General features: G+C 40.3%; 1 protein-coding gene across 2 annotated transcripts; it reads right to left on the bottom strand.

Annotated features, from left to right (window-relative positions):
• Nucleotides 1–579: 579 nt before the first annotated feature.
• On the bottom strand, nt 580–27,823 carry GTF2E1 (general transcription factor IIE subunit 1). Of its 2 annotated transcripts, none has more exons than XM_069069998.1 (5): nt 27,660–27,823; nt 23,008–23,487; nt 9,194–9,395; nt 4,378–4,619; nt 580–1,972 (listed from the first exon to the last, which is right to left on the bottom strand). In XM_069069998.1, the coding sequence occupies exons 2-5, from the start codon at nt 23,480–23,482 to the stop codon at nt 1,548–1,550; spliced, it is 1,344 nt and encodes a 447-aa protein (XP_068926099.1). In that variant the 5' UTR covers nt 23,483–23,487; nt 27,660–27,823; the 3' UTR covers nt 580–1,547. The 2 variants fall into 2 exon arrangements, with proteins under 2 accessions (XP_068926099.1, XP_068926100.1); XM_069069999.1 differs by lacking the exon at nt 27,660–27,823 and adding an exon at nt 27,435–27,630.
• Between the last annotated feature and the right edge of the window lie 65 nt (nt 27,824–27,888).

The raw sequence follows: 27,888 nt of genomic DNA, 5'->3' as shown, positions 1-27,888 counted from the left end.
GCAGAAACACTTCTTTTTGCTTTGAATATTTATTAGTGTCTTTTACACCAATATTCTCCCAATACATCCTCTTCCCCCAAATGGACTTTTAGCTCATACACCTTTCCCCTTCCCAATACCCCCATCTCTTCTCAAAGAGGAAAACAGCTTTCATTGCCTGTTCTCTAGAACAGAGAAGATTTGTCATTAAAAGTAATGTTTTAGTAACATTAGCCTAATAGTAACATGTAGGATGGATTAGAAGGAGGGTGGAAGGCAGTTAACATTTAAGTATGTGACTGTGGCAATGAAAACCTGGACCTATATAATGTTTCAAAACACTTGGTACAGTTTAAAGTTTTTAAAGCTTAAACAGAATATATAAATTTTCTTATTTTAAGCTATTAAGTTAAAACAACATTGCACTAAGATTTTGGGAATGCTCTGTACTGCTGTATTGAAAAGTTTGGCAATAAAAGGAGGGTTCAACATGGGATAATAATTCAAAGAGGTGAAAAGGTTGGGGTGAACTTCAATAGAATTGAGTTACACTTTTCCAGGGAACTAGAAAGTTTTAAGAAATTTCAGGCTCTATCAATGTTTTAACAGTATCATTAAAATGAAAATTTTAATGAGCAACAAGGTTTAAAGGCCAAAGTATTCTGTGTGCATCACGGCATAAAGGAAAGTTATTTTTGTAACAGCAATTTCACCGAAGGAACACCCCAGAACAGAAAAGCACTTAACATGTAAAATGAGAAAGGTACTCAGGCATATGCAGATATTAGTTTATGTGATAGGAAACAGAGATGTCAACCCTGAAGAAAACATTTTTTAAAGAAAACTTTATTTTTAAAGGAGATAAAATATCAGTTTCAACCCTTGCCCCTGGGTGTTACATTACTAGCAATAACAAATTTTAATCGGTATAAAATAGTTTGAAAATAGTTTTTCAATTCTAACATTCATCTATGTAAATGAAACATCATTTTTAATAGGGTCAAATTCTGAAACACAATTTTTACTCTGTCCACAAAGGCTTGTAAAATGATATTTTAAAAAACTGTAAGAGAAAGTGTTACAAAAGTTTCTACTCTTATAGGCACCTATAGGAAAGTTATTTATATATACATATGTGTATATATATTTTACATATTTTTATACGTTTAAAACTCTGCATTAAGAAACAATGCCATGCTGCATATCAGAACTAACTGCTGCATAATCTTTTTGACAAACAGGTTTGAAAACCAAAATCCATACTGGTACCAGAGATATTCCTCACTTAAAAGAGTGAGCAAGTTAAGAAATTATGCAAAAAAACAAAAAAAAAAGTAGAAATACTGATATTGTGGTGACAGACAAGGGGATGAATGAAGTTTCCCAGTTTGTATACAATTCACTCTATCATCTTCCCTTCTTCCTCTTTTGTTTCGGCACACTAAAGTCAAATTCCTACCCTTGTCCTGATTTATGTGAGATGACTACTTTCTTTAGACTAAATATTGGGAAATATTTTGAAAAATACATTCTCTAATCTGGCCACCAAGGAAGACACAGGAGAAATTTCATGCAAACAAGTCCTCAAACATACGCTGTCCCATTGCAATATAGACATCTTTCTCTTCTGGAGTCATCTGTGCCACTAACTCAGGCCTCTGGCTCACTTCACTGTAAGAGAAGGAACGTCCAGCTACCATGACAACTGGATCATCCGCCACCTCTTCGAACTCCTCCTCTTCTTCATCATCCTCTTGGTACATGGAGACAGCTGCAGAGGGACGAGGTGGAGAGTCTTCATCTGATTCACTTGTCTCACTCTCTGAGTCACTGCCATTGGCAGTAGTTAAAGGAGCAGCTGCCCCAACCGAGCCAACTGCTGCCGAAGGCGTCTTCTTCTCATGAATGAGGAGCGCCCGCATGACCTCCTCGTTATCGTCCAGTGCCATCCTGCCTTCTTCCCGTTCCGGAAAAGCATCCATGTCTAATCCACCTTGAAAAGGAAAATACAAAAAATAAGGACCTTCACAAGTCCCTGGCACTCCCACTCCCTGGGGGATAAAGCCAGAACTTGTAAGCTGCCTTCCAAGAGGCGACAGCAGCTCTTCTATAAATGGAGAAGAGGTTCCTTATTGGTCTGGGATTAAACAATGACCATTAGCAAAGCACCCAGACCTTTCCCTACAGTAGAAGGTGCTTCCAAATGCTATAACATCATCAGCATAGCTTTCCTCACCATCCTATCACTTAGTGAATTTTCCTGTGCAAATATTTTGCTTCATTAATAATGAAAATTTTTCTTACAATTAAGTGAAGTTTGAGTAGAGAGATATTTGAATTATATACCTTTGATATTGCTAATAAATAACTAATTACTTAATGAGAAAGCTGGTACCAAGAAAGCTCATATATGGTTGTTCAGATGAAAATTTGAAATATATATATATATATATATGTATATGTATATGTATCAATAGGACTTGATTTATCTTTCATAGCCTTAAAAGTAGGACACTCTTCTAACACCACTAGTGTTTAGTGACTCACATGTAATGACTTTCCTTTCAGAATGTGGTCACTGCTCAGATGCACCAATTCTGAACATTCCCCAGCAGGGCCAGCTGTACATTTTGCTAGAAATAGGCATCCATCTATACAGTATGATTTGAGCAGTGCTATAAAGCCCTACAGGGCACAGCCCTCATCTGCCTGTGCAAAAACTTTGGATTGGCCAACAGAGATAGGCCCATGTGAAAAACACTCAGTACTCAGGAGGGCCTTGGAAAAAGGGTTGTCTTCTCTCATCACATCAGCACAGATTAATTTATCTGATTAACTAGACATCCTGGAAAGCAGTCTGAGTAGGTGCAAGATTGTGGGGATCCCCCAAAGGGGTGTGGCAAGAAGACTTCACCTACTTAAAATCTGACCCTGTTCACCAGACTCCTTAATGTTAAGGCTGACCTGATCAGTAGGAATGACAGTTAGCTGAAGTGAAGCAGAATTGTGGTTGTCAAGGGAACCTTTCTCCTAACTGAAACGAGAATATTGGGGAGAATCAGACTGTGGAAAACCATTACCTGCTGCCCAGGCACACCCCATCTGTCCTTGTCTATACCATAAAGGAAGAATAGATCATAATGGGAAGAGGGTCAGAAAAATGAAAGAGGGAGGGGATTTTTAGTTGCTTCTAAGATTTTCATAAAAAGAAAACTAAGTGGTATAGTCATAGTGGTATTCAGCCCAGGAATCAAGTGAAATGCTGCTAGGAGTACAAAAAGCTAAGAGACATATGTTAGCCTGATCCATACTGATGGGTACATCAATCCCCCAAATCTAAAGAGCAAAAGTAACTGGATTCAGTTGCATAAAGGGTATCTGCCACTGGAGTTCTGTTGTACAGCTCACAGTATGGGAAGCACAGCCAACAATAATGGTTAGCATTTATTTAGCATTTTTAAGGTTTTAGGTTATCTCATCTGAATCTCACCACAACCCTGAGGTATCCCTTCCTTTTATAAGGGAGGAAACTGAGGCTGAAAGAGGTTAAGGGATTTGCCCAGGGTTACAAAGTTAGGCAGAATCTGAACTCAGGTCTTTCTAAGTTCAAGTCCAGAACTCTTTCTGCTATGCCGCCTAGCTGCCACTAATCATATAACCTGTCTGGAAATTACCATATGAAATTCGCCAAAGAAGGAAGCAACTATGACCCATCACTGGCCTCCATTCCCATGTCTCTTCTTAACTATGCTTTGTTCTATCCTGCACATATAGTATGGATCATGAGGCACCTGGTGATGTAGTGGATACAGCTCTGGACCCAAATTCAAATCCAACTTCAAACACAGACTAGCTGTGTGACCCTGGGCATGTCACTTAACTTCTGTCTGCCTCAATCCCTTCATCTACAACAGGGAGAAAACAACAGCACCTACCTCCTGGAGTAGTTGTGAGGACCAAATAAGATAACGTATGCAAACCTCAAAGCACAATTTTGTTATGAAAATAAATTAGTAAGTGATTCCAGAAGAAGTAAACGGGTGGCAAAATAACTTCAGCAGACTCAGGACAAAGAAGAAATGCTTTGGTACTAAGTATTATCCACTTCTAAAAGAAAAAACCTAACATCAAACTCATTGCTATTGGGTCTCCTCCCTAAAACTGGAAACAATATTTTAAAAAGAGAAGCAAACAACCCTACTTGCTATCATATCAGTCTGTTTCTAGGCAGTATCTTAATTATCTTAAATGTGCCCTGTTTTCCTGTTGTATTTCTAACTTCCTGTTACAAAGAGGGTTGAAAATATATGGCAAGAGCCAGCAATGATGAGGCCATAGCAGCAACTGGCAGAACATCCTTGGCTGCCCCTAAGACAGAGACATATTTTAATCTCTTACCTTCCTTCATCTCTTCAGAGTCATAGGCTCCCTGGACTGTGCTCTCTCTCAACCAAATAGGTCTCTCTTTGCTGGGTTTCCCTTCACCTGCTGCCCGATGAAGGTCGTCTTGGTCCTCCATGCTGATGACAACATTCTGAGTGTACAAGTCCTCATAGGATGGCCCCTTGGTGGTCCAAGCTTCCCGGTGATGTCCACCTGCAAGGCCAGCAGCTCCGGCCGCAGCAGCAGCACGTTCTTTGCTATGAAAAACCACAGAGGAAAAAAAAGAAGTTTAAAAAAATATTCACTGCATAGACATTGCTAGGAAGGTGGATGAGGAAGAGGAATGAAAGTGCTAAGTGTCTACCATATGGCCGGAGGCCAGCAGCTATAACACTTTCATGCTCATCTACTAAGCTGAAGAGAAGCCTAAAGTGCCTTTCTACTGGATCACGCCTGTAAATGGGTCAGAGGCTCTATTCAGACTTGGTCTTTACTGGATTCTGGGGCCAGACACACATCACCGCTTTTCCATTGCTTTGAGCACCCACGAAGATAACTGTTAGAAGTCCAGGGAATCCTGTCCCTAAGGTGTACACCACCAATGCAAAAAAAAAAAAAAAAAGTGGCTGAAGAGGTAAACACAGTTTTAATTCAGTGTCTTGTTATGGTCAGACTCACGAGCCAACCAGTCTTTGCTCATCTAACAAGGCATGAAAGCCGATCAGAATGCCTCCTGAGCTACTGACTGCCCAAAGAGATTCTAGCTCTATGTCCTGGTTCATTACCTTGGAGTTAGCTTTCACTCCTCTCCCTCTCATGCCATACATCCCATCAGCTGCCAAGTCCTAATGTCTCTAACTCTGCAATTTTTCTCTAATGTGGGCCCTCCCATCTATCCTTACTACTACCATACTAGCTCAGGAACTTATTTTTTCTTGCTTAAACTACTGGAATAGCTCAAATGGTCCTTTTGTCTCCAATCTATCTATACCCCGTTTAATCCACTCTCCAGATTGCTGTCTGAGTAATATTGCTAACACAGTGCCAGGGGCATGTCACTTCTCTAAAAACTTACAACTTACAGTACTTCAGAAATGAAATATAATCTCCTGATCCCAGCACCGAAAAATCCTCCACACTAGCACCAACCTACCTGGTCTCATCTCGTATTGGCACCCTTCAAGCTATTTTTAAATGAAATGTTATTTTATCTTTACAATGTTGTATACATTTCTCCAACGTATTCTATATTCCAATTAAGGAGGACTGATTTCTGCCATCCGGTTTTCATTCTGCTCTCTTCTCCATACCCTTCCTTGCTCAGTCTTCCATGTGACGAGTGGGCCCTCTTGTTCTCTATCTCTAAAACCTTCCCCTTCTTTGAGGCCGAACTCAGATGGCACTTCTTCCATGAAGAGCACCTTAATACACATCCCCAATGTGCCATGAGCAGTCTTTGCTCAAATTTTAAAAAAGGAGTGCTTTCTCCTGTGCCAGTTATCTGTGTGTTGTCTTTCTCTGTGTTTGTTTAGGCTCCCTGACTACTCCAGCAGTCCCTTAAAGTACTGGCTACTCAATGAATGCTTACTGAATTGAATGTCGCAACTTATTAAATAGACATTCACAGAGTTTGGAACGACAGACTAGAGGTGTGGGTGGTCTTCCAGTGTGGGTGACCTTGGTGTGCTTTATTATGAGTCGACGCCTGTAAAGCACTCTGTAACCCTTACAGCACCAGAAACAGAGATACCTATATTATCATCCTTGAATTTTGTGTATATGTAAGAAGAGAGGGGTTCAGTAGCTGATGTCTTTGTTACACTGAGATTAATCACTAACCTCTGCCTATCTCTCCTCTTTTTTTCAATTAAAGTCCTTGGAAAAACCTGTCTACACTTGATGCCTTTATTTTTTTCTCTTTTAAATCCTCTGCAATCTGGCTTCCTATCTCATCATTCAACAGAAACTGCCAAATCAATGGCCTTGTCTGAGCTGTCCTCCGTTGTAGCCTCTGCAGCATCTGACTGTTGTCTGCTCTTTCCCCTCCCCCCCACCCCCACCCTGGTCTTGATGACACTCTTCTCTCTGGGTTCTCCTCCTACTCGTCTGACTGCTGCTCCTTCTTGGCCTCCTTTCTTCTATCACACCCCAAGAACTGTGAGTGTCCTTGAAAAGCTCTATCCTGGCTCCCCTCCTGCTCTCTCCGCCCTCATCTGATGAGTTCATCAGCTCCTATGGGTTCAATAATCATCTCTATACAGATGATTCCTAGCCCTAGTCTTTCTGCTAAACGGCAGTCATATACCAACAATTGCTTACTGGATATTTCAAACTGGATGTCCCCAACACATCTCTAACTCAACATGTCCTAACATAACTCATCACCTTCTCCCTCCCGCTCAATGCCAACCCCTCTACCTAACTTTCCTATCACTGCTGAGGGCATTGCGATCCTTTCAGTCACCCAGGTTTACATCCTTAGTTTCTTCCTAAACTCTTTACTCTCCCCCCCATGTCCAATCCATTGCCAAATCTTGTCATTTATACCCTGACAACCTCTCTCTTCTCACGGTCACCTCCCTAACTCAGGCTTTCATCAGCTCTTTCCTACACTGTTGTAAGAGCATCCTAACTGGGTTCCCTGCCTTAAGTCTCTGCTTTACCAGTCCACCTAACCACCTTCAGGATTAAATGTAAAGTCCTCTGGCATTTAAAGATCTTCATAACCTGGCCCTTCCTATCTTCTAGAGGTATTATTTCTCCCCACATACTGGACAGTCTATCATACTGGCTAACTTGTTCTTCACACAAGGCTTTCTCTGCTGCCTTCATTCCCTTAACCTTGTTGTCTCCCATGTCTGCAATGTTCTTTTTCTTCACCTCCCACTCTTAGAATGCCTGACTTCTTTCAAGACCTAGCCTAAGTGGCACCACCTTCCTTTGGGGGCTTCCCCTACCTGCTGCTAGTGTGGTCTCCTCTAAGGCTATCTTCTATCTATATATGTTGTTTCTACCCTTAGAATGTAGGCTTCTCAAAGGCTAGAACTGTCCCTGAGCACATCTGAAAGCAGCAGGGAAGAAACCAGGTAGCAAGAGGTTGAAGGTTAGAGGAACAGAGGGAATAACTGAAGGGGGAATCTGCAGGAAGAGATGGTATCTTTGGCATATGTAGAGGGGCTGACCTTGACAAGAAGAACCATCTCATTATTAGAGGCTGGGGAAAAGGAGACAGTGGGAGATGAGGTAAAGAAAAGAGGAAAAGAGGTAACTCACGGCAAAAAGGCTTCAATCTTCTCAGTAAATGAAGAGGTGAAGTCTTCGGCTAAAAGAGCAGAAGAAGTAGTGTGGGAGGGAAAGAAGAGAGGATTTGGAATAGCTTCAGTGAGGAAAGAGATGGTCCATAAACTGGGGAGTAGTAAAAAGATTTCCTTCCTGTAGTGAAGACCTAGTTGAAAATGGGTAACAAATTTATAACTACCCTGCCAGCATGGTTGTGTGACCTACTCCAATACTATTCAATAGCACATAGGTAGAAGCAAAGCAGTAGATGGCAGGAATAATCCAGGCCTGGGGTTTGGCAAGGAAATAAATGGCCAGTGGATAAAGAGGGGAAAGGTTCATGAGTAGACGACAGTGCGGAGGGGACTGGTTAACTACAGGGCCAGGACTGAGAAGGGAAGAAAGTGAAGTCAGAACATGGATAATGAAAGGCTAAAGGAATCAGAATCCGTGATGAAGGTGATGGCTCTGCCACTAGTCCCTACACTCTATCCTTTGTCATTCCTGTCAGTAATGAACAATTTCCCTTCTTCCCACGTCCTCTCTCCCCCTCTCCCCCCATATCCTGGATCTTTTCAACAAAGGCTCCCTCCCCCTTCTGGAATTAAACTGACATTACTTTTGGAAGCTTTCTTCTACGGAAATTGCTTATTCCAAGTCCCCATGACCCACAGGGCCAGGAAGAGGGATCAGTAGGCAAATCCCTAACTCCCGTGCTGCAGCTCCCACACCACTATTCTGATAACACTGTTTAACAACCTCTCCTCCTCTGACATTTACAATACACTCTTCCCATGGAAGCTGCCTGGCTTCCCTGAGGATGTTTAGCATCTGGATTGCAGACCGCCTCATTGTGCTCGTTCTTCATGGCTACCATCCACAATGATCCTAGTCCTTTAGACGCCCCAACCACATGCCCTTCATTCTCTTCTAGAGCTCAACCACTGCAAATGTGGCCACGACTTGGACTTTGTCATCACTGGGATTCACAGGACCTCCAAGAAAAGGAATTCTGCTCTACGACTGTAACCTGCAACACCTCCACTCCTAACTCCAATGAAGTCGGTTTTTTCAATATAATGTCAACAAAGAAGACCAAGAATGTCTGATGCTGTAGAGAGGTTAGAGGATGAAGGCTGAGGAGAGACCCTTGAATCTGGTGATTAGGAGACCTCTCTGGCTCCATACTATTTTCTTAGTCTCCAAGTCAGACCAGCTCTCTGCTGGACCTTCCTACCCATCCTTAACTCTACAGTCACTGATTATTTAATGCTTTATCTCTACTTCTCCTGCTGGGCTTCAGATGACTTTGCCTACTTTGAGAAGATTCACAGAGCCACAAGATTACAGTGCATTTCTTTCTGTGGTGAACTTGGGAAAATTAGCGCTGGGAGACTCTGCCAGACTTCTAAGCAAAGCCCCAACTCTGAGTTAGGGAAATCAGCCAGCAATACACTGCTCACCCCTAATGGAGAGTCTCTTAGACCAAACACTGAAGACACATTCAACATGAAAGTACCTTTAGTAAGGGCATAAAGTCTTCATAACCCACCTTTGTTTTAGGGCTGGGATTTCCGTGGGTTCTGGCTCAAGGATTTCATATGCCAAGTTAACATCCTCAGTCTCTCGTAGCAGTGCATAAATGGGCTCAATCTGTTCGTTAAACCTTGCCACAACTGTTCGAGCATCTTTTTTGGGCATGGCTGACTCATCCTCCTCCACTTCTGCTTCACAAAAGGTACAACGGAAAATTCCTACACAGACAACAAAGCTTGTGATTAGTGAACCAGAGATACCCCATCAGTCTCTCTGTGGTAAAATTTTCAAAAGAAGCAAATATTTGGGTTCATTTTAAACTCCAAACCAAATTCCACCCCACCAGTGTGCCTTCCTTCTCAGACATCCATTCCACAGGTAGTATTTAACCACACAAAGAAACATCAGTTATTGAACACAGGTCTCAGTAGAATGGGGAAAATACTTTCTAGGATGCTACTAGATTTTTATTTCTTATCTCCAAGTCCTTTCCACTTATGTTGGCCTTTTTTAATGTGGGTGTCAACACAAGGTTCTTGACAAGTTAACTTCAATAGTGTTAACCATGTGCAGAGTATTGTGCTAGGGAGGTTCAGGATGAGATACAAAGATCAATCCGACCAAGACTGTATACTCTTGGAACTTCCAACTGAATAGGGTAGATAGCCATATATGAATCAAAATAGCAAGTCTGAATATGGTAGTTGGGTTTTAAGAAGCACTCTGCTGGCTCATAGTCTAGAATCAAAGTTAAGCATACAACTGTTTCCTTATCCTCTCAGGAAGTCTGAAACCTGTATTCTTCATTTGCTATGCCTTTCTGCCTATTGCAGTATTTTACTGAAACTTACCCCATGTCTTAGAGACCACCTTCTTCCAATAAATCCTTCAAACCTAATTCCCTAACCCTAATTTAAAAAATAATTTTATAAACACACACACAGATGGATCTCTTATTGCTGTGGTTTAGTAAAAGGTCAATGCTACATCACTCTGCTCACTTTAACCAATGAGAAAGTTCCAATGAATTAATTCAATAAAATTTTATCTAAATGTGTCACACATCTGGCTCTTTCAAAGGAACGCCACCACCACCACACATTGATATTGTCTGCAGAGGAAACCAGAAGGTCATAAGCTAGTACGGTTTGAGAGTGCTTGGAGGCTGGTGGTGACCACACATGAAACAAGTAGTAAAAAAATCATTAACCCAGACTCACTGGGGATCACTGCCCTAATGCCTCAGATTTGGTGCTTAATCACTGTCCAGGGTTTAGGTCCTGAAGCAGGCTGTATTTAAATGAGTAAAAGGAGAGCTATGGTACAATGAAGGGAGGGCTAGACTGGGAATCGGGTGACAGGAATCCAGGTTTAAGTCTGGGCTCTAACCCTAAACTTTGTGTGCAACTCACTTCAAATCTCTGCCTCTCAGTTTCTTCATGAGTAAAATGAGGGGACGGAACCAGATTTTGGTCTCTCCCAGCTCAAGAATTCTATTCACTATAAATGTAGACAAACTACTAAGCCAGTACAAGCCAGTACTTTAAATGACAAGAGAATCAAATAAATTAGCTCTACACTCTACCTTTCTCTTTTAACAACATAAAACCCCCCCATTTATATGCAGGTTAGAGAGATCTGCATTAGAAGTTGTCAAGTTTTACTCCAAGTTTTCAAGGGAAATCTATTTGATCCTTGTTACTGACATAAATAAGTAAAAATAACTAAGACAACAGACCCTAGTAGGAGACACATTCTACTAAATATAAAACAATAAATATCAATTTGATGTACTATTCATAGCAAAAATGGCTAAATTATTCTACATAATTTGAGGAAAACATTAAGACCTTTATAACACCCATCTCAAACAACATTTATTCACACCCAGTCTGCCCTTTCAGGTCACTCCAATCCCTCATCCTTTATACACAAACTGTCATCAAATGCTGTTATCTGTAGCCATTTTCCACTACTACAGACATCACCTGTCCTGGCCCACATTATCTATTTCCTAATTCCAGCCTAGCTCCAGTCTCTTCCCACTCCCATACATCCTACAGTCATAAGAGTAATTCTGCTAAAGTATTGCTTTCAACTATCACTCCTCTATACTCAGAGTCCACTTGGTAGCTTGTAAATAAGTAAGATAAAGCTGAAATCCAAACTCTTCACCCTAGCATTCAAGGATCTCTACAATATGGTCCTCTCTATCTAGATAAAATTAGTGGCTGTAATTGCCACTCTCCATCCAGGATGGTTGCCTCATTGTCTCCTGCTCATTCCTACTTCCAAGTCTTTGTTCATATTGTTTCCTTTCCAGAGATGTCTCCCTACCTTTTCTCTTCCTATTCAAATCCATCCTTTTAAGGGCCACTTCAAAAACAAGCTCCCCAATTAACACCTGCAATAATTTTACTTTCTTTATCACTATGAGCCTTTATCACCTGCATGATACATTTGCACAAGTCAAAATATTTAACGGAGTAGCATATGACACTGTGGAATAAGAATTTGAGAGAGACAAGTTCTAATCTAGCTCTGTGACCCTGAACAGATTATGGAATTCCCCTGAACTTTATTTTCTCATTTATAAAATGAAGGTATTATTATTTTTACCTTGCCTGCTTCAAAAGGCAAAGTATTTACATGTATATCTACTTACTGACCAAAACAGCCTCAATAAATTATTTTGGGGAGGGGGTGGCTAAGTATTCTTCCTTCCCATCCCTATCTCCACTGGAAAATGGAAAATTGAATACCTTTATAACAAATCAAGTATATATTCCCATGCTGTCCATGTCCAAAAATGTGTTTCATTCTACATATTATTCCATCGCCTCTCTAACAGGAGGTGGGTGGCATTTAATACTGGCTAATTCTGCTTTGACCAGTGTTTTTAGGTTTTTCAAAATTTTTGTACAGGGGTGGCCAGGTGGTGCAGTGAGTAAGAGTGCCAGCCCCAGAGTCGGGAGACCTGGGATTGGTTCAGGCATTGGATACTTAACACCCACACAAAATAACTGGCCATGTAACCTTGAGCAAGTTACTTAACCCCAACTGCTTAGGGGTGACCAGGTGGCGCAGTGAGTAAGAGCATTGGCCCCAGCGTTGGCAGACCTGGGATTGGTTCTGGCCTCAGATACTCAGCACCCACACAAAAATAACTGGCCATGTAACCTTGAGCAAGTTACTTAACCCCAATTGCTTTAAAAAAAAATTTTTTTTGTACAATGCTGATGGCATCTACAGCATGCTAGACACCCAGGTGGCACAGTAGATAGGGCTGGACCTAGGGTCGGGAAGACCTGAATCTGGCCTCAGACACTTACTAGCTAGGAAACCCTGGGCAAGACACTTAACCTCAGGTCTATCTCAGTTTCCTCAACTGTAAGATGGGGAACTCAAGGTTAATGAAAGGCTAAATGAGGTATTGTAAAGTACTTTGCAAATCTTAAAGCACGATATGAATACTATTACTGTTCTTTTTCAATAAATTGTTCTCTTAGTTCTTCTCACTTTACTCTGCCACAATTCAAACAAGTGTTCTATATTCATATTTTTCTGAAACTATTTTTCATAATTTCCTATAATAAAATTTTTTAGAACATATACAGAACCTTTTCCTTTTACTTTCATCTCTTTGGAGGTGTAATTCTAGTAATGGTAGTGTTGGATCAAAGGGTATAGGTACTTTTGGGGTAGTTTCCAGTCGATCTCCAGAATGGTACCAATTCACAGCAAACCACTTATATATAGTATCATTGTAACTGTTTTCTGGCAACCTCCCCAACATTTGTCATTCTCCTTTTTTGGTCAACTATGTTGATCTGACACGGGTGTGATGAAATTTATTCTTGGTTATATGGCTATATATCTTGTGTCTTTTGGAATATATTCCATATTTTCTGCTTCCCTGGAATAGGAACTACTAAATCATGTGTTATCATGACTGGTTTATTGGCACTGGAACTCTTCTGATTGCAGTATTTTTCTCTTTGACCTGCAATCTCTATATTTTTGTTATTATGTTCCTGGAAATTTTCAGTTGGAGGTTTCCTTTATGTGGTGATCAGTAGGTTCCTTTTACTTTTACTTTGTCCTCTGGTTCTACATATGTCTAAGCAGTTTTCTTTCATGATTTGCTGAAAAATAATACCAAGGTTCTTTTTTTTTTTTTGGCTATAGTTAATAGGTAGTCTAATGATTCTTAATCACTCTTTGATCTGTTCTCCAGGTTAGTTGTTTTTTATGTAAGATAGCTGATATTTTCTCCTTTTTTTCCCCCAAATGTATGACTTTAATATTTTATGTTGTTTCATTAAGCCATAAACTTTTGTTTGGTCCATTCTCATTTTCAGGGAGTCTGTTATTTGGGCATTGTTTTGTTCCTTTTCTGCTAGGCTGCTAATTCTCTTCCCAAGTTTCTCCTCCATTTCCACGCCCAGCCCCCATTCTTTCCTCCACGCCTTTTATTTCATCATAACATCATAATCACTCTTTTGGACAAGATGTGTCTTCATCTGAGACATTGTCTGTAGGTATTTTGGAGTTATTCTCTTCTGGGTTGGTATCCTCGGTATCTCTGACATCATAGTAACTCTGTGTGTTTCTTTTTTCATCTTCCAGGACTGGGACTCCGTATGCTTCTGGAAGAACTGGAAGGGCCTTGTACTTTTTTTTCTGCTGCTGAGGGTAAGAGCAACAGTGCTATGACCCTGTTCTGCTGGGGAACATGAGGGGAGGAGAATGGGAGGGATCCTGGCCCACTCTTGTTTCACAGTTCCTGAAGCTGTTACTTGTCCGTGGGTCAAATTTGTAATCTTTTGCAGAGAAAATAACCCACTGAGGCCTCTCTTCTTTTTGATCATTACTCAGTCTAGAACTGGGAGTGAGAGAGAGGGACAGTGAGAGAGCTCACAAGTGAGCACACCTACCTCTTTGGGAGGAGCTGGGCTGCCTCAACCCACCTCCCCCAAATCCATTCTCTTGGCTGGTCTCAACAGGATTTCTTCATCTTGCCTCTAGAACAGAGGCCAACAAACTATGTCCTGTGGACCAAATCTGATCCTTTGCCTGTTTTTGTATAGCCTTCAAGTTGTATAAAAACAGGTGGTGGACCAGATTTGGTCTACAAGATTATTTGCTAACCCCTATGGGGGATAAACACTAATTCCTCAAAACTTTGTCTGATTACCCATTTGTGAAAATCCTAAGGAGTGACTGGGCATTTAGTAATTCCTGCAACAAATGAACAGAGCAAATTAAGACGAAAACGGGCCTCTGATAGAAACTGTGATAAAAAAAATACTCACTTAAAGCTTATCTGTAGAACTATCTAAAATCCTCAATTAACAGAAATGACTATATGATGTTAAATGTGCTTCTATCATTTACTCAAGGGTTCTACAATTTTCTTGCACAATATTTTCTAATGAATTGTGTGTGAGCCCTTGGCAGTTGGGGTCACTACTCAACATACAGTAATTTGTCCAATCTTTTTTTTTTAATTTTCTTTTAAAATCAGACTCTACTATTCCATCATAGTGGACAGAGCAGTTACCATTAGCTTTATTCTCTTTTCGTTTGTGTCCAAGTCCAGGGCCTTATCAATGCAGCTCAATTAGAAGGTTCTGTAACAGTCTACTTAGTCTAGGAATGTATCCTACAAAAGGTCAGAGTTTGGGGAATGCATTTAAGTGAACAACTTCTGGACTCAGTCTTGCTCTACCTCAGTCTCTTGTTTTTGGGTGGCCTTGAGAAATCCAGTCGCCCAGGGAGGTCAGGTCTTTGACTTATACTTGCTTGGACCCAAATTCAGACCCCGTCCCAATTTTACCCAGAAGGGGTTTAGGTGCTATCCAGTCCAAGCCTATTATCTACTCTTTCCCACCCTGAACTATTCCTCTCAAGCAAGGATTACGCCCTACCACAGAAGGGTTAAAAATAGCTTTCTAATATGAATGAAAGATAAAGAGTATGATGAAAATGGCAAAAACAAATCTTTTCTAAATGACTAATCTTCTGACTTCTAATATTTAGAGATAGAATATAAATAAAATTCTCCACTAACATGTTAGTGTTTTCAGCTGGCATAGAATATATTTAGCAACTTTAGAAGGATGACTGAATTTCTATAGTATTCATTATAGGGGTGCATAACTACTAATTTATCTCTGATATTACTATTCCAGGAGGAACTCAATATTGATTTTCTTTTTTTTTTAAGCAATTGGGGTTAAGTAACTTGCTCAAGGTTACACGGCCAGGTGTTTCTGGGTGGGTGCTAAGTGTCTGAGCACGGATTCGATCCCCAGGTCATCCCGACACTGGAGCTGGTGCTCTTACTCACTGAGCCACCTGGCCGCCCCTTCAATATATTTTCATTTATAATCAACACAGTTAATGGATAATGAATTTTTATGCCTTAATAACACAAGATAATTTTTTGGTTTCAGACCTTTTCCCTTCCCCAAGCCTTACTCCAAACCCGGAACTACTAAAATAATGACCTCATAATTACCAAATCCTGGAGACTTTTACTAGTGATTCAATGGATTTGCATTTAAATCCCGGATCTCTCAATCATTTAACTGCTTTGTGTCTCAGTTTCATCTATAAAATGAAGTGGCTGAATAATCGGGATTATAGCTAAAGTTCTTGTTTCAACACTATGATCCTTCTTGAAACTGTCTTGAATTATGACACTATACCATCCTTCTAACTCTGACCTTCACTGTCCCTTCCTTTTCTCTAAATGTGAGTCTAAATGAGCTTCAAGGTTCTCTGATCACCTCTCCCTATAATTCCCCCTTCCAAAATCTTGCAGAATTCCAGAGATGGAAGAAGTCTCAAATAGTCACAACCTGATAGGTGCCTGAATCCTTTATTCAACACTACCAATAAGTGGCAATCCATTAAAGATGACTCCAAAACTTGATGAATGGGAGGATGGCAATAACATCAAAAGAAGCAAAAATCTATTAAGTTTTCAGGAGGTTGGGAGTTAAATTCAATTCTGAACATGTTTATTGTTTGAAGCTCTGATGGATCTATATGATAGGCAGTTGAAGATAAAAATGCAGAGCTTGAGGAGAGATTAGGAAGGGCTGGAGTCATCTACACAGAGACAAATGCTAAACCACAGAAAAGCATGAGATTGCTAAGGAAAGGAATATAGAGATAGAAAAACAAGGACAATGCTTTGGGAGAAAGAAATACTAAAGAAAGTGAGCAGTTGGGGCGGCTAGGTGGCACAGTGAATAGAGCACCAGCCCTGGAGTCAGGAGGACCTGAGATCAAATCTAGCCTCAGACACTTAACACTTACTATCCGTGTGACCTTGGGCAAGTCATTTAACCTCAATTGCCCTGCCTCCCCCCTTCCAAAAAAGCGAGAAAAAACAAAAACTGAGCAGTTGTCAGGCAGAACTAGGAAGAAGCAGTTATATGGAAACAGGGTGAAGAGATTACCCAAAAGGAAAGATCCTCAAAGTCAAATGCTGAAAAAATAAAAAGAGAAAGACACAAAAAAAGCCATTGGATTTAGTAATTAGGAGATCACATGTAACCTTCAACAGAACAGTGTAATTTTAAACCAATACACTGAAATATCCTATTTTTAAAAATTCTATGGCTATATATTTAGGGGACAAAATATGTGCATGTATGTATATGTCTATTAAGTCTAAAATGAAAATGTTAGATGTAGTACATGGCCATAGCACATGATTTAAAAAAAAATCAATATTAAAAATGCAAAAAGCTTACAGCTGCACGCTTACTAAAACTATGACTTGAGCAGTAATGCTTTTTCATGTATCTGTGGTCTCAATTATTTCAATGTATCATAAAAACTAATGGGCTGTTTATGTCACAATTCATTCTTGCTACATGACCAGCCTACTTCCTCTTATAGTCAAATATCTTTCTTATGATACCGTTCCATCTACATTTTGAAAATAACTTCCTAGGGCCTATTTATATTCAAACATGTGTCTGTCCATTGCCCTTTGAGGGACCTACAATTTTGATTCTTTAAAAGATTTTTAGTTCCCCATAAATAGTTCCCCATGAATTGCAGACATATGTTATCACCTGAAGATTACTGATATGGGATAGATGCACTATCACTAAAACAGAAAACAGTTTGTTATAAGAAAACTTGATTTTTTTGTTCATTTAAAAAAATCTGTTGTCTTCCTTAAATTCCTTAGGTCTCATTCTTTTTTTTTTTTTTATTTTTGAGCAATCGGGGTTAAGTAACTTGCTCAAGGTTACACGGCCAGTTATTTCTGGGTGTGGTGCTGAGTGTCTGAGCCCGGGATTCAATCTCCAGGTCGTCCCAACACTGGAGTTGGTACTCTTACTCGCTGAGCCACCTGGCCGCCCCTAAGCAATTGGGGTTAAGTAACTTGCTCAAGGTTACACGGCCAGGTGTTTCTGGGTGGGTGCTAAGTGTCTGAGCCCGGGATTCGATCTCCAGGTGTTCTCAACACTGGAGCCGGTGCTCTTACTCGCTGTGCTACCTGGCCGCCCCTAGGTCTCATTCTTAAATGCTGTTAGAGTGAACTAGCTTTATAAACCTGATTTTCCCTTCCATACCTCTCACTGTTTTATGAGGTGTAATGGTAATGGGATTTGAAGATCTTCCCTTGTATTGGCAAGCAAACAGGTACTTAGCACCTTGTCTCAAGTTCATGATTGTGTCAAGTATTAAGATCCAGAACTTGTGAATCCCACAGTGGGATAAACTTGCTGATGTAACAGGAAGGGGCAAAACAGGGAGGAGCTAATACCATATGTAAGGAAAAGCTCAAGCTAGAGAGCCTAAACTGCTGAGTGACAGAGAAATGCTAGGATCCTGAGAACTTCTGAGAGCCAGCCAGAACTTCTGCTGAGAATTGCTGGGAGCAAGCAGCATGGAGGCTGAGCAGCTACCGAGAGTGAGGAGAGGAGGATCCGTGCTTGAGGGAGTGAGTGAGAAGAAGAGGAACTTTGCCTGAAGGAGCCTGTTTTGTTTTGAAGGTTTGGGAATGTGGGTGTTCACTGTAGTAACTATGTGTACCAACTTCGTGGTTACTGTAATGACTTTGACTTTCTGCTTCTGGGACTTGGTTTTCTGGTATTTGAATAAATGCTTTGGCTCTGTCCTCCATGTGGAAAGCCTGTTGCATTTTGTGATTCACAACTACACCAGCATATTTATAGTTACTGTATTCCATTCCCAACTGTGATTTCTGATGGATACAGAAGCATCTTGTGGTATTTGAAGGTCTTTCATTTTGTTACTTGTAGAATGTATTGTCATCGAAATTGTTAAATTTGACCACTATATATCTTAAAGTTTGTAGCATAGGTTTTTGTCACTTTAATACTTTTCTCCCTTGCATCATTTTTCCAGGTATTCCTTGTAAAAATAATCCATTTTTTTCATTTGAGTCTCTGCTTGCAGTTGTTATAAAGTTATTCCCCTTCTTTTGGGAGTCTCCAGATACACAACATGGTGTTCCGAAGGGCAAAGGAGTTAAGATGCAAGCCAAGGCCATCCCCTGAACATCTGAGCCTAATCATCAATGAAACAAGATGGACAGTCTATAAAAGAGAAGTATTCCTAACCCTCCCCCTCCAATGACATGAACAAATAATGTGTGTGTGTGTGTGTGTACACATACTCTATATATATTCATTCTCACTGAGTATGCTCTTAATAAATACTTGTCAAATTTGTCAATTTAACTACCTTTGGAGAGACTATTAGTTCCTTGAGGGTAGGAATATTTTGTTTTTGTATCAGGACTTAGCACATTGCCTGGCACATGATAAGAACTGTTTGTTGATTGACTGATTGATCTGGCAATTTGAACCCATATACTACAAACTGATTATTTCCAGTGACCCTGGGAAGAATGAAAACTTTAAGAAAGAATTATTGTGTCTAAATTTTTGTGACCCCATTTGGGATTTTCTGGCAAAGATACTGGAGTAGTTTGCCATTTCCTTCTACAATTCATTTTATAGATGAGGAAATTGAAGCAAACAGGGTTAAATGATCTGTCCAGGGTCACACAGTTAGTGTCTGAAGTCTGATTTGAACTCAGGAAGATGGGTCTTTCTGACTCCAGATACAGCACTCTATCCACTGTACATCCAGCTGTCCCCAAGTACTCACCACGTTTTTTTGCTTACCCCTCTTCTCCAAGTTTCCTTCCAACCCCCCCAAAAAGCCTGAAAAGACTCAGGGCAATATTGGGAAGCACCCACCCAATTTCAGTTTACTAATCTATTTCAAGCCCTCCTCACAATTCAAAGGGCAATTACAGGGTTTTGTAAACACATGTGATGTTGCCACCAGCCTGGTGTAGGTCCTCATTACTGCAGGCCCAGACCAGTGCTGGCTTATCTCCCTACCTCAAGTCTTTCCCCTCTTACTCAGCTGTCAAAGTGATCTTCCTTAACCTAAAGTCTGACCAATTCTACCCCTGCCCTGCTCCTCCAATTCAATCAACTTTGGTAACTCCCCACTGACTTTGGGATTAAATACAAAAGTCCTGGCTTTCAGTGCTCTTCAAACCTGGCTCCTTCTCACCTTTCCAGACTTCTTATGTCTTATACCTGTCCATGTACCCAGTGATCCATATTTTCACTAGATGTCCCCCATGCCTGGAACTTTCTCTGTCCTCCTCTCCACTCCCTGCTTGCTCCAAGTCTCAGCTAAAGTCCCACTTTCTACAAAAAGTGTTTCCTTGTCCTCAACCTTAGTGCCTTACCACTGAGATATTTCTAATTTACCCTGAGTATATGTTGTTTGTACAGAGTAGTCTGACTGTTATCTCTTCAATTAAACTGTGAGCTATTTGAGAATAGGAACTTTTTTGCCTTTCTTTGTATTTCCAGTGCTTAGTACAGTGTCTGGCACATAGAAGGCATTTTAAATGCTTGCTGACTTGACATACACACCGATAATTAAAAAGCATTTAAATAAATGGGATTCTGATCCCAAGAAGGAGGTAGCTCAGCTTTTAACAGTGGCAGAATCTTCATATATAGAAATGCTTTTTTTCTTTTCTTCCTTTGGACAAAATTATTTTAAATTTGGACTAAGAATTTAGGAATTGGTGAAACAGGACAGCATTTGTCTTTCTTTTCCTGTCTATTAACAAAGTGCTGCATATCCTACTAGCCAATTTCTCATGTAGACCTGGTTAAAAGTCTTGTTAATTTTTAAAAACCAACCATTTATGATAAAAACAATTAAAAATTTAAGAGCATAACATTATTAAATCATGTATCTTATTAAAAGAAAAAGAGCAAGGCTATATTGTTTTATTTATGCTTCTACTGTGTACAGAGATCACTGTACTAGATCCTGAGATAGCTGAAAAGTTTAGAAACTATACAGTCCCTAGTTTCAGACTCTAATTGTCTAAAATATACCTGACTTACACATTAATGTGGGCACTGCTCACATCTAAATGATTTAATAATTATTTGCTTCAACTAATAACTGTTTTCAAGCAAAGAAGCAAAATTCATCTGAAGGGGAAAACCCTCCCACCAATGTTTTTAAATGATTTAATTTCTAAAACTGAAATCTACATCTCTATTCCTAAACAGTTATATTATGTCAAACAAGGGAAATGACTAAATAATTACTGATTAATAATGACTGAAATCACATCTAACCATTTAAATCAAATCCACCAAAGTCTACTATTCTATTTCCTTTTATTTGGGCCTCTACAAATACTGATCAACATTCTCAATTACAATTGTGTGTGTGTATGTGTATGTGTGTAAATACATATGCATATATGAAACTGAAGACAGTAATTAAGTCTTCTCTTAGCTTTATTTGGTTTAAGGAACTACATCTCCATTCTTTATCCCAAAGACCCATTTTGCATACTATCATTTTTATTGCTTTTTCTGTTTTTCCAGTTTGTACATTTTTAAAGTATGGAGTGAGACTAAAACTGTATGTACCTATATTAAAAGTAGGCTGAAAACGGTATATAGATAAATCACAATTTATGCAATAGCTGTTATACTAAGCAAGTTTTTTTTTTTTTAAAGCAATTGGGGTTAAGTAACTTGCTCAAGGTTACACGGCCAGTTATTATTTCTGGGTGTGGTGCTGAGTATCTGAGCCCGGATTTGATCCAGGTCATCCCGACACTGGAGCCGATGCTCTTACTCGCTGAGCCACCTGGCCGCCCCTAAGCAATTGGGGTTAAGTAACTTGCTCAAGGTTACACGGCCAGGTGTTTCTGGGTGGGTGCTAAGTGTCTGAGCCCGGGATTCGATCTCCAGGTGTTCTCAACACTGGAGCCGGTGCTCTTACTCACTGTGCTACCTGGCCGCCCCTCAAGTTTTAAATAAATGAATTTTAAATGTATTATAGGAATCCTAAAGGAAACAAATAAGCCTGGTTACCTTAATTTATTTGTTTTAAATTCAGATTTTTGCACATCTTCACTTTGGAAACATATTTTCTCTGAAAGGCCTTTACATATTCTAGAGCAGAAGCGGCATTTTCGGATCCTAAAAATTAAAATTTGTTCAATTTATCTTTACCAAGAACCCAAGGAGAGGCAGCACAGTAAGTGGAGGGAAGTGAGGGAAGCCTTGAATTTAGAAAGACCTTGGTTAAAAGTCCTGCCTCTGATTTACTAGCTGGATGGTAGTGGGTAAACCACAGAATTTCTCAGACAAGTTTCAGACAAACGGAAGGAGTTTCTGCACTGGGAATACTCTGTACTAAAGACACAAAAACAGAAAAAGGATCCAAGGTAAGGACCTGAGAGACCACTGCCTGCAGAAGTATTGTATTAAATTAAAATGTTCCTGAAATCCAAATGGTTATAAGGAATTTTTTTAATCTTCTCTAGTTTCCCAACTCTTATATCTCTTTAGCTAACTCTACTAGCTGACAGATACTTAGAAATTTATGAATAAGTAATATCTTTATTGAGAAAACAAGATAAAAAGCTTCATTTTCCATAATCATAAGTAATATAAAAAGTATGAAGATGAAGTCATTCCTACTGAATTTTGGCATTTCCTCTATCCTCTACATGAAAAAAGAACTGCGACTCCCCAGTTATCTTAGGATGAGAGAAAAATATTTTCCAACTCTATGGGGTATTTCCCTCTCTTGTGATCAGGTGGATAGCATGGAGCTCACTTCTAGGAGTGATCTGTACCTAAGACATTTCTGTTGTCTCCTCCCCTCTAACACTGTTGAACAAAGGTTTATATCTAGAGGCTGTATCATAGCAGTGCCCCATCCGTCCCCAATTACGTACCAGGACTTAACAGATTTATTATTCAACCCTTAAAATGAGGCTTCAGTTGCCAGTGTTAGGGCAAGAGGGGGTACAGATCAACCCAGATAAACCCTTTATTCTGGATAGTTGGTGTCCCAGAAAAGAACAGAAGGCAGATGGTTCCAGAAAAATGAAGGCCAAGTTTTTGTAGCTTTTAGCTGAACTATACCCTCTAGCTCCCAAAAAGGCCAGACCAACAAGTTAGAGAAGAATTGAAGTTAAACTATACCAACACACACACAATTATACACCCTGACATTTATATTTTCGAGCACATGTCCAAAAGGCTCAAACTGGGGTATGCTAAGAGACAGCAATTAAAATTCATGTGTATGTGTATATTTGCAGGTAGAAGGGGTAAGGGCAGAAGATAAAGGGAAGGGAAAGAAACAGGTTCTGTGCTCAAGAAGATGTGGTATACATTTTTTCTAAAAATGACACTAATTCCCACTGTAAAACATGAATACTTGAAAAGAAAATTTATGTAACAGGTATACCCTTACCTGTCCCAAGATCAAAGAGCTGATTGGCTTCCAAGTCTGTAAAAGTACTATAGCAAGTGGGACATTTGAAAGATGCCCGATTAGTGGAATCTCTTTCATCAGTTTCAATCCTCCTCCTCATGTGGTCTAGCTTATATTTCACCACATTAACCAAAAGACGATAATTTATAAAGTAGTAATTATGGCGAGTAGTCTTGCCATCTGCAGCAGTCTCTACTCTCATTCTGCATTTGATAAACTTGTCACCCTTCAAGTTGTTCAGAACTGATCGGAGTTGTTTCCGATCAAACTTCAGCAGCTCCAACATGTCTTCCTCCTTCACACATGGGTTTCGGATCAGGATATCTAAGGCCAGAGCATGTTCAATGCCATAAAAGCCCCGTACCACGTATTTAGCAAGTCTTTTCAAAGATGCTGGAACTTCTGTAAGAACGTCTGGGTCAGTCATTTTATGCAGAATACCAGCACTCTTCATATATCCTGTATTAAAAAGAAAAAAATTAATCTAAGCATAAGGAGAATTTAATTTAGGAATAATCAATTGTTGATCTATTGGCATATATAAAAGAAAGGAAGGTGGCAATTAAACATGTGTCCAAAGGGATTAAATAAAAAATATCTTTTAGTCATCTCAAACTCTGCTCATAAAAAGAATTTGTAAAAAGACCACCAGCTCATGCAATTAACATTTGCCACAAAGAACAAAATAGAGAAATCCCATGAAGGCCTTGATGAAAACCTTTAAATGACATATATACTTTCATACCCAATATTAAACTAAGTATTACATTTTAAACCTGGTAACTTCAATGCAAATCTGGGTATAGGAGAAGACAAGGACAAAGAAATGAGGGAGACCAAAGATTTGAAATTATACAGGAGAGTAGAAAGGGGGTTTCATTTTCCTCCCCCCACAAATGAAATTAGATTATATTTTGATAGAAAATGATTTGCTATTAATGTTGTGTTATTTCTGAATCTGCTGTCTAGCAGCATACTGAATAGAACACTGGACTTGTAGACTGAAAGACTTGAGTTCAAATCCTGTTTCAGACAACTTTACTAGCTGTGTGACCTTGGGTAAATCACTTAATTTCGCTAGGCCTAAGGTTCCTCATCTGCAAAATGGGGATAACGTACCTACCTCACAGGGTTACTTGAGGATCAAATAAGATAATATATGTAAAGAATAATGCAAACCTTAAAGCACTATATATAATATAGCTGTTACTATTAACACATTCAGACTAACTTGTTAAAGCTTACAGATCAAAATCAATACCAAACTAGAATAAAAATAAGATAGTGTTCAATTAACACAACTCTAACCTGACCTATGTAAAGAAGACATTGCCATTGAAAAATGAAAAATGGAATGAAGAAGAAACATCAACCCAGATTATCACCACTTTCTATGGAAGTTCAACTGATGTAAACTATCATGATGTCAAACAAATGCTGTGACTACAGAAACCAAGAGTCTGTTATTAACTGCCTCACAAATCAAATATTTGGTTTCCATGCCAAATGGAAAAATATGCTAGCCCAGAGCAAAGTCATTTTAGAATATCTTAGATGGTGGCCTAGGAAGAGGCCTTTTAAAAAGTGAGACACAGTATAAAGAAACATAAGTTTACAGAAAGCTTGGTAAGAGATCCAAATGAGCAAAATTACTTAGAATATCTAAGGATGAAACTAGACTGAGGAAAAATGGAACACAGACATTAAAAAATTTAATAACAAATGCTTTTCACCACAAATTTGGACTCTTAACATCACAGTCTCTGAAGTGCTGCATGAATAGAAATGGCACCAAAGAAAACAGATGAGATAAACAGCTAGTCTAGACCAAAGATACCCAAAGGAATTTGTGGCTGGAGGCAATACCATTTTGAGGTCACTGAGGAATAATTTTGAGGCACAGAAAGAGTGGAGAATACCAAAGACTTGAGGGAAAAAATGGAATTTATTATCTAAAAAAGGCAGTTGGGAAAATAATCAACGCATATCTACTTTTCCACATCTATAAAAATTTTGAGAGCATAATCTACACATGCAGCAAGGAATATGGTTTTTCTTTTTGTATAGTGAACAAATGCTACCTTCTGCTCATAAAATTTGAGTAAGTTTATGCTTTTAACATAATCAAAAATAGCGCTCATTCCAACACACCAAATGAAGGTAAATACCCACGAGCAAAATAGTAAAACAAAACAAAATAAGATAATTAAGAAATAAATTATGTGACATAAACTATTAGGAGTTTGGGAGTTTATAGGAAAGTGAGCTATTGAGTCCCAGAACAATCAAGGAAGGCATTATAGAAGAGCTACAACCTGAGCTAAGCCTTTCCTGTTGTTGGAGAATACACCTGTAGGGGACTAGAAAATCCACCCCCTAATCCTTCTCATGAAATCCTGAGGAAAGAAGTACAAAGTCAATTCCTTTCTGGGAACTTGGCTCATCAGTGTGAGAGGGAGTCAAGGGATACACTACGTTGTTACCTCAACTGCAACAGCACTTTCCAAGACATTAAAAAGTTAAGACTGCCAGGTAGCACAGCAAGTAAGAGCACCGGCTCCAGTGTTGAGAAGACCTGGAGATCGAATCCCGGGCTCAGACACTTAGCACCCACCCAGAAACACCTGGCCGTGTAACCTTGAGCAAGTTACTTAACCCCAATTGCTTAGGGGCAGCCAGGTGGCTCAGCGAGTAAGAGCACCGGTTCCAGTGTTGGGACGACCTGGAGATCTAATCCCGGGCTCAGACACTCAGCACCACACCCAGAAATAACTGGCCGTGTAACCTTGAGCAAGTTACTTAACCCCAATTGCTTAAAAAAAAAAAAAAAAAAGTTAAGACTCCTCACTATGCTCTAAGCACACCATGCTTTTTCACCTATTTATTGCTTTGGCTCATAAGTTCTCTTCATCTAGAATGTCTACTCACCTCTGTCTAAATCAAGGCCAACTCTTCAAGGCCCAGCTCAAGCAAAAGCTTCTTCTGTCCATTTTTTTTCCCTTAGGAAACTAGTGGCAACACTGATACATATGAGTAAAATAAGATTTTTTTTTAAAGTCAACTGATTCTCAAGCATATTATTTTCATGCCAATGGGTTATTAAAACTTTACCTTATTTCCATTAGTCTCTGTAACAATCCAGGAGGAAACAGTGCACTCCTATGAAGTAGCAGATAGTAGATCACTAGCCTGACTTGGAGTACAGAAAAAGCTGGGTTCAAATTCCCCTCTCAGATATTCACACAGCCATATACCCCTGGACAAGTCATTTAACTTCTTTGTAGCTTAGTTTTTTCATCTGTAAAATAAGGGACTAGATATCCTCCAAGGACTGGCATATATTTTTGTATGCATTTTAAAAAGCTTTAAGAGGCAACTAAATGGTGCAGTGGATAGAGCACCAGCTTCAGAGGAGCTGAGTTCCAAATCTGAGTCAGATACTTACTAGCTGTATGACCCTGGTCAAGTCATTTAACCCTGATTGCCTCAAAAAAAAACCTTTTTAAATAAAAAAGTTTTATCTAAGGTCTTTCTGATCTAAATCTGTCATCCTATGGATTTCCTCTTTCTCACCAAGCATCTTCCTTTAAAGCAGCATCCAGAACCTAGCATGGTAGGCAGTAAGGCATGAACTGAACACTGGTGTTCACTTAGAACTTACTCTTTGCCATCAAGGGACCCTGGCCTCTTGGCTGTTTCTCCCATGGGGAAATTGCATCTCCCTACGTGCAGTGTTTCCACTGTGTGTCCCTCCTCATCTCTGATTCCTAGATTCCCTTGCTTCCTTCAGGCTTCAGTCTACAAGAAAGAAGCCTCTCCCAGGTCCCTGAGATCAGCCCTGATGTATCCCGTCTATAATCTTGTTTGTACGCGGCTGTTTGCATGTTGCCCTCAGAGATGGTGAGCTCCTGGAGGGCGGGGGCCTTCTTTTCCCTTTGGGCTTAGCATGGTGCTTAACAGGTGCTGAGCAAATAAAATATCGACCTGTTCCTTCTAATAATTTGTCCGTTTAACGAGTATTTATTTATTAGACAGGCAATGTGCTAAGTGCTAGGAATGCTAAGAAAGACCAAAAGCTCCTGAGATAACAGTCTAATTGAAGGCTTTGTGGCCTGGAAAGCTCGAAAACTTCATCTGGTCCAACTTTTTTGAACCACTGGGGACTAAAGCAAAGCCCCGGGCCCAGGTGGGCTTCTTTACCCTCCTCTCTTTCCACACCATAACAGGGTCCCCACCTTGAGGCCCCGCCAAAACTGAAAGCCCCCAGCACTCAATGATTCCAATGGGACCCCTGGACAAGGCACCCTTCTCCTCTGTGGGCCTCAGTTTCCTCATCTGTTAACTGAGCAGCGCTTCGCACTGTGCCTGGCCCCTCGCAGGCCCTTGATACGTGCTCGTGGACTCACCCAAACGAGTACTGAGGTTCCCTCCCGGCTCGCTTTGGCCCTGAGGCCCCAGGGCACGCTGCGGGTGAGCCCGGGGAGAGAAAGAGGCCGGAGAGTGAAACAAGGGGCCCAGGAAAGAAATCCGGCGGCAGGCAAAGGACCAAGACGTCAGAGGCACCAGGGGGTGATGGGAGGAAGGGAAAGCCTGGTGCGGCAGAGAAACCGGGGCTCGGGAGCCCCACTCACCAGAGACAGGCGGCAGAAGCCGGGAGCCCCACGCTCAGCAGGCGAACCAGGGGCCGTCCACAACAAAATACATCACCAGAGCGACGCCGGCGCCACCGAGAGCCCGCCGCGCAGCCCTGCTTCCGCTTCTAGCCCCGCCCCTCCGGGCTGTAGCCCCGCCTCCACGCTCCAGCTCCGCCCACCCTCTGCCACGGACCGACAATCTCCTCTTCCCAGGAAAGACGGCTCA

Source organism: Petaurus breviceps, unplaced genomic scaffold, assembly GCF_028583685.1.
Source record: "Petaurus breviceps papuanus isolate PSGF00001 unplaced genomic scaffold, PetGlider_PUasm1.0 90792, whole genome shotgun sequence".
Classification (NCBI taxonomy): domain Eukaryota; kingdom Metazoa; phylum Chordata; class Mammalia; order Diprotodontia; family Petauridae; genus Petaurus; species Petaurus breviceps.
This window is presented reverse-complemented; position numbering and strand designations above follow the sequence as displayed.

What these genes read in the sequence shown, in the direction of transcription:
- GTF2E1 (XM_069069998.1), bottom strand. Translation starts at nt 23,482, where the DNA reads ATGAAGAGTGCTGGTATTCTGCATAAAATGACTGACCCAGACGTTCTT. An exon ending in ATCCCAGCCCTAAAACAAAG is followed by an intron (nt 4,620 to 9,193) that starts GTGGGTTATGAA and finishes GGTTTTTCATAG; the next exon opens with CAAAGAACGTGCTGCTGCTG. An exon ending in CTCTGAAGAGATGAAGGAAG is followed by an intron (nt 1,973 to 4,377) that starts GTAAGAGATTAA and finishes TTCCTTTTCAAG; the next exon opens with GTGGATTAGACATGGATGCT.